This window comes from Papaver somniferum, chromosome 6 (assembly GCF_003573695.1).
Source record: "Papaver somniferum cultivar HN1 chromosome 6, ASM357369v1, whole genome shotgun sequence".
Taxonomy (NCBI): Eukaryota; Viridiplantae; Streptophyta; class Magnoliopsida; order Ranunculales; family Papaveraceae; genus Papaver; species Papaver somniferum.
In genome coordinates this window covers 169862795-169868603 of record NC_039363.1, presented here as the reverse complement: position 1 = coordinate 169868603, position 5809 = coordinate 169862795, and the positions used below count along the sequence as shown (strand labels likewise).

The 5809-nt window shown below is 38.2% G+C and overlaps 1 protein-coding gene across 1 annotated transcript; it reads right to left on the bottom strand.

Annotated features, from left to right (window-relative positions):
* Positions 1-218: 218 nt before the first annotated feature.
* On the bottom strand, positions 219-4130 carry LOC113290089 (zinc finger CCCH domain-containing protein 30-like). The gene is made up of 2 exons (XM_026539616.1): positions 4004-4130; positions 219-3135 (listed from the first exon to the last, which is right to left on the bottom strand). Exon 2 carries the CDS (start codon positions 3111-3113, stop codon positions 942-944), a length of 2172 nt encoding a protein of 723 aa, XP_026395401.1. The 5' UTR covers positions 3114-3135; positions 4004-4130; the 3' UTR covers positions 219-941.
* Between the last annotated feature and the right edge of the window lie 1679 nt (positions 4131-5809).

Below are 5809 nucleotides of genomic sequence, written 5' to 3'. Positions count from 1 at the left end.
TTATGTTATCTATCTAAGCAAGCTCGCATTATCTTATCTATCTAAGCAAGCTCGCATTATCTTCCACTGTTGTTGAAGGATCCACCAACGCATCCACAAATTAAATAACCAGAAACAGAGAAAGGCAAAAGCAGATCAAAAGCGAAAAAGAAAGTGGGTGTAAAGACAATGCTAATCAAGATATCAACAGGCTTTTAACTTAGTCACGCCAAAAATAATAAAGTAATATAATAAAAATAATAATAATTGGATGAATTTGTAAAATTCCATTGCACACCATCATCAAAGGAATATGCAACCAGCCAGATATACATGTAAACCTCGTTGTTTCCCCAATTACAATCATTCCGGAAAGAAAAGATTACAGTATAACACAGAAGACCAATCAACTGATCAAGTCAGAGCACATTAAAATTATGGCCCTAATGAAAATACACTTGCACTCTTCTTCTGCTTTCTCCCTAGACTTCATATGTTTTAAACAATAAAGAAAAGGAGGAATGTGCACCCAGAGACAAGGTCCAATACTAAAAACTATTTAAAACCAAAAGAGACAAGGAAAGAATTTGTTACAGACAACGGCTTTTGTTTCAAAGCTCTTTAATTACTTTCCCTTATCCTTACTATAAAACAAAATAGACAAATGAGTTAAAAAGGACCAATAATTAAAAGATTAGGAGATATCAGAGAAGTACCTAACCAGGATTAACATTTAAGTTCACCCCTAGATAGGTTTCTATTTCCGACTTCTCAGTTGACGAGCAATAAAATTTTATCAAAATGAATTTCCTATCCAACATTCCCTTCTTTGATCCTTCCAACATTCCCTTCTTTCTTACCAGCAATCCAAACAAATATAGTAATTATATCTACTTTTTTTGATTCCTCTCCATTTAGTAGTATCCTAATATCATCTCAGTAAAAAACTGAGAAATTTGACACTAAGCGACGAGCTGATCCAGCTGCATCTGCTCGAGCCAAGCTCCTAAAACTGTGTTGTCGACAGACTCGTTTTGCAAGTTAGAATTTGAACCCTCACCAGATGGTGCAGGGGGAGAAGAGGGTATCACTTTACCTTTGATTTCTGGTGGAGATTCTTTGACAAGTGAGTGAACCCATGATAGATCACGCTCCTCCACACCATTGTGCCCAGGCTCAAGTGAATTTGATCTTCGTAAATGACCCAATTCGTCTCCTTGAACTCCCCAATCTAGTTTCCCATTGGGGGATCCCCATTTTGTCCAAGATTTTACAGGAGATCCAACAACTGCAGATGAATTTGATCCAAGATCCCGAGCGCTTAAACTACGAAGTTGCTGCTGCTGCTGCTGAAGTTTCTCGCGCTGAGAAAACACAGATAGTCGAGCACTACCTGGTGAGATTGGTTCCATGTTATGAGGAGACATCCTCCCTGGAGAACCATAGGATGCTTGTAGCATGGAGTAATCGACATTTTTAGGAGAGAATGCATTTGTATTGATTGGTGATAACATGCTCTGCTGTTGCTGGAATTGACTAAGGACGGCAGATTTGTGAGAAGGGGAGAACACACTTGATGATGCAGCCTGGTCAGCGTACCTTGGAGATCTAGTAATTTCTGCCGAGAAGAGCTCTTCTAGGTTGGACGGTGTAAGAGTTTTTGTCCTGATGGGGATGTTTAACGAAGAGGAGCTTAGGCGTTGTTGCTGAGAAAAACAGGAAAGTTCACTCAAAAGCTGATGTTGCTCTTGCAACATGCTATACTCCTCAGAGGGAATATCTCTGGCATTGAGAGATGATCTCAAACGACTAGATTGAAGGTTGCTTCCAGGAAGATGCAGAGCTGGGACATTCGGCTGTGGCCATGCCAAGGATGAGTGAGAAATGCTGTTCCCTGATGGAGACATATGGGAAGCAAATGGTGAAGGCGACATTACTGAGGCTGAAGACGGAGATGCAGGATAGAGATTCATGGCAGCGGCCATGTCCATGGCTACAGCACTAGACCTTGGAGAAGGAACAACAGAGCCACTAGACATGTATAGTGGTCGAAGCTCCTCAGATATATGGGCAAAAAAGCAAACTCGGCGAGTACAACTTGTTCCATCTTTGCAAAGGCGTGTCCTGTACTGTGCAGGGTGAAGCCAGCACTCAAAAACTCCATGGGCATATTCACACAGATCCCCTCTCCTGCATGCACCCTTTCGAAAATCTGGACATGGCACACAGCTGTAATGAAACTTTCTCGGGTCTCTTCGCCTGGCATTTTCACCAGGATGAACAAATGGGCATTCAGTCCAGTCATGTGAATACGCTCTGGAACATGGCCGAATCTTGAAGGAAAACATTCGAAACTCATCACTTGAATAAATGCTGTTTCTGATATCAGGAAGAGATGGGTCAACTGGGTACTCTTTCTTCTCTGAATTTGCAGACATATGAAGATCATCGACATTCATAGTTAGAGAGCTAAGTAAATCTGAAACAGAAGATGGGGAGCCATTCTCAGGGGAGGACGGGTTGGAACGGATGCAGGTCGTAGAGATTTGAAGATTGCGTCCAGTAGCGGAAACCTCTGAACCTATGTCAGCAAGAAGGGTCTCTAAAGAAGCTTTTAAGTTGGGTAGTTTTGAAGAAACAACAATAACATCAGCAGCACGACAACCATTAGCATCAACCAAACTTGCATCAGCACCAGAAAGTAAAAGTAAATTCACGACTTCATCAGCATTAACAGATCCACCTGATGCAGCACAGTGAAGGGCAGTGCTCTTATCCGGGCCGCAAGAACGATTTACATCAGCCTCGGTAAGAGAGAGGATGAACTTAAGAACATCGACACTACCATAAGTTGCTGCAACCATTAACGGTGTTCTATGCTCAAGAACCATCTGCTTCGAACCTTTTTTACGTCCATACCAGAGACCAATTTGATTAACAGCAGAAGCATCACGTTCAACCAATTGTTTAAATTCATCAAGGTCATTATTGGCGGCAAGCTCGAGTAAACTAGAGTCTTCAGTTTCAGTCGTCAACTGGTTCATACTTCTGGTGGGTGATTTTGTTTCTTCCGAAGCAGTAGCTGATGAAGAAGATGATGAATTAGATTGTGTTGGTTCTGGACCAACACACATTCTTTGAATGAATGGACTTTACCTGATAAGAAATGACAATCATATGAAAACACAATCAAAATCATAGAAACAACCACATCCATATATAGAATAATAATCAGAAATGAGACACATGCCTCAGATAACAAAAATCATTACATGTAAATATGAACAACCAAAAGACAGAACATTAGTATTACTAGAATGAAGAAGGGGAAACATACATACACTTTAGAAAACTGGAAAGACGCCTAAAAAGCAAAAATAATCCAATTTCTAAAATAAACTGTAGTGTTTTACAGATTGAATAAATAAAAAGATGATCAAACAAATAGGTGTATTGTAGTGTAAGAAAACAAAAGGATCTCTGTACAACACAAAAAAGAAAAAACAAGTAAGGAAGTGATATCTTTAGTCAACAAGTATTCAACCACCACTGAATGACCTAAAGAAAATTACAGGACATTTTAGCCAAATTAGGAATAATAATGACCTAATTTTAGAAACAGTTATCTATCAAGTAATCACTGTTTTAGACATCAAGGAAACAAATGAATCTAATTTAAAACATAGAAATAAAAGAAATGAAATAGTAGAAAAAGGAAATGATAGATCTTAGGAGAATTCTTGGGTAAAGATAAACCCAGAACTCAAAAAACTAAACTTTCTGAACTAAATGATAAAAGAAATTACAGTTACACACTAAAAAGAGACTGAAGAAGATCATCATGTTCATTTTTTCCTAAGAATCCTCTATAGAGGGATTTGGTCAACTGGAAATAACACCATAAGAAGAAATAAGTATGATCATGAGAAATGATCACTTTACTAGTCTATTCACAATGATCAGTATTCACAGGAAAAAAATATTCAAACTTTCTAAAACTGAAACCAGGATTAGATTTTTTTACCTTAGCTTAGGTATCCAGATTTTGAAGAGAAAAATATGCCTAAAACACAGCGAAAATACCTCAATAGATCTATCTATAGTGCAGAAAGAATTCTTTGAGTAAATAGTCTAAAATGTTCTCAAATAAAACGCTGATTTACTGATGTGTCCCCTCGCCCTTGCTTTTGCCATTTTTTGACTGTATCTCCGGTTCGGAAACGCGAGACCTTCATTTGTCGGTCAAAACACGTGGAAAAAGTCCATTCCTCGTAAAAGGTGATCATATAGTAGACGTCAGACTATCATTAAAAAAACAAAATGGCAAACTGAAAAAAATATATATATCAAACTTTAGCCAAAATGAACCGGAAGGGGTTCCTGGTCCAGATGGTTTCCAACCGGGTTTCTTTAAGTAACCTGTTATAGGGACTGAAGGAATCATTAGGCTTAGTCATATGGGCTAGATATCTAGCTGTTAGATTGGCCATCCACGTCAGCATGGGCAACCTCCTAAATTCTATGGGATGGCTAATCTAGCAGCTAGATTAGCAGCGGGACCGAGTGCCGAACGGTTCGGCGTTTTAAATCTCAGCCGTTAGATCAGAAAATTTTCTCCCAACGCTGAACGGTTCAGCGTTAAGACCATTTTTTGAGCGTCGAACGGTTCAGCGTTTCAATCTCGCTGATAGTTGGACTGCGAGCACCTGGTAGGAGAGAAAACTATCAACTATCACTGTTAACTTTTTTTCCAATACTTATTTTTTGATTTGCAACACTTTTTGGCCAATCTATCACTCCAATCTAGCCCATAGCGGCTAGCCTTAGGGGGATTGAACCATGATAATAATGTCTATCTAGTTGGTTATGGGGTGTCCAAATGGTATTGTAAATTGTCTAGATTACCATCCCCACTTTTTAACCTAAATCAAAGCTAAATTGAAAATCTGTTTTCTTTCTTCTTCTTTCATCTTCTCTTCTCCATGAGCCAAAAGAGCTTAGCATTACTTCAATGATTGTAGTGATTATAATCAACCACATCCTCCAACAGTTGAAGAACAATAATTTTAAAGCTCTAATCCATCAGACAAATTAACGGGAATGACTTATATGAGGTATGTTTGAAAAAGTCACTTAGGGTTTTGTTTATTTTGTGTTCGATTTAGGTTAGAAATTTTTTGCAAATTAGTGTTGGTGATGAAAATTGAAGTTCAAAATTATTGTTCATGTGTGTTACGGTTGATTATAATTCAATTACCAACCGTAATTTTAGTTTTTGATGTGGTTACAGTTTGTAAATGATGAACTACGAATCGTAGACGAGAAAATCTAAGAAAGAATATCCAGTTACGATTTGTATTTGCAACCGTAACTCCACTTACGGTTGGTGTCGACACCACCATTACGAACCGTAAATTTTCCTGTATGTCTCACAGAAATTCTATGGCTAATACCTATTAACCGTAATTTAGTTACGGTTTGTAGTTTTACCACCATTACTAACCGTAGAATTTCCCTGAACTTTGTTCTCAAAAAGCATTCTACAGTTCAAAATTTTAGTTGATATACCAATCGTAAACTAGTTACGGTTGGTCTTGATACTCTATTTACAAATTGTATTTGGTTACAGTTGGAATGAAGGTTACGAATAAATCAACTGTAACTAAATTACGGTTCATATAGAGGAGACTAACACTGACCGTAACTGCTTTTAAGATTGGATTTTCCCCAAATTCAACCAGTTAGGTTGGTAGTTCATCAATTACGAACGGTAACTCACACTTACGGTTGGTTACGTGAAAAACACCAACCGCAAGTCTCTCTGAAAATC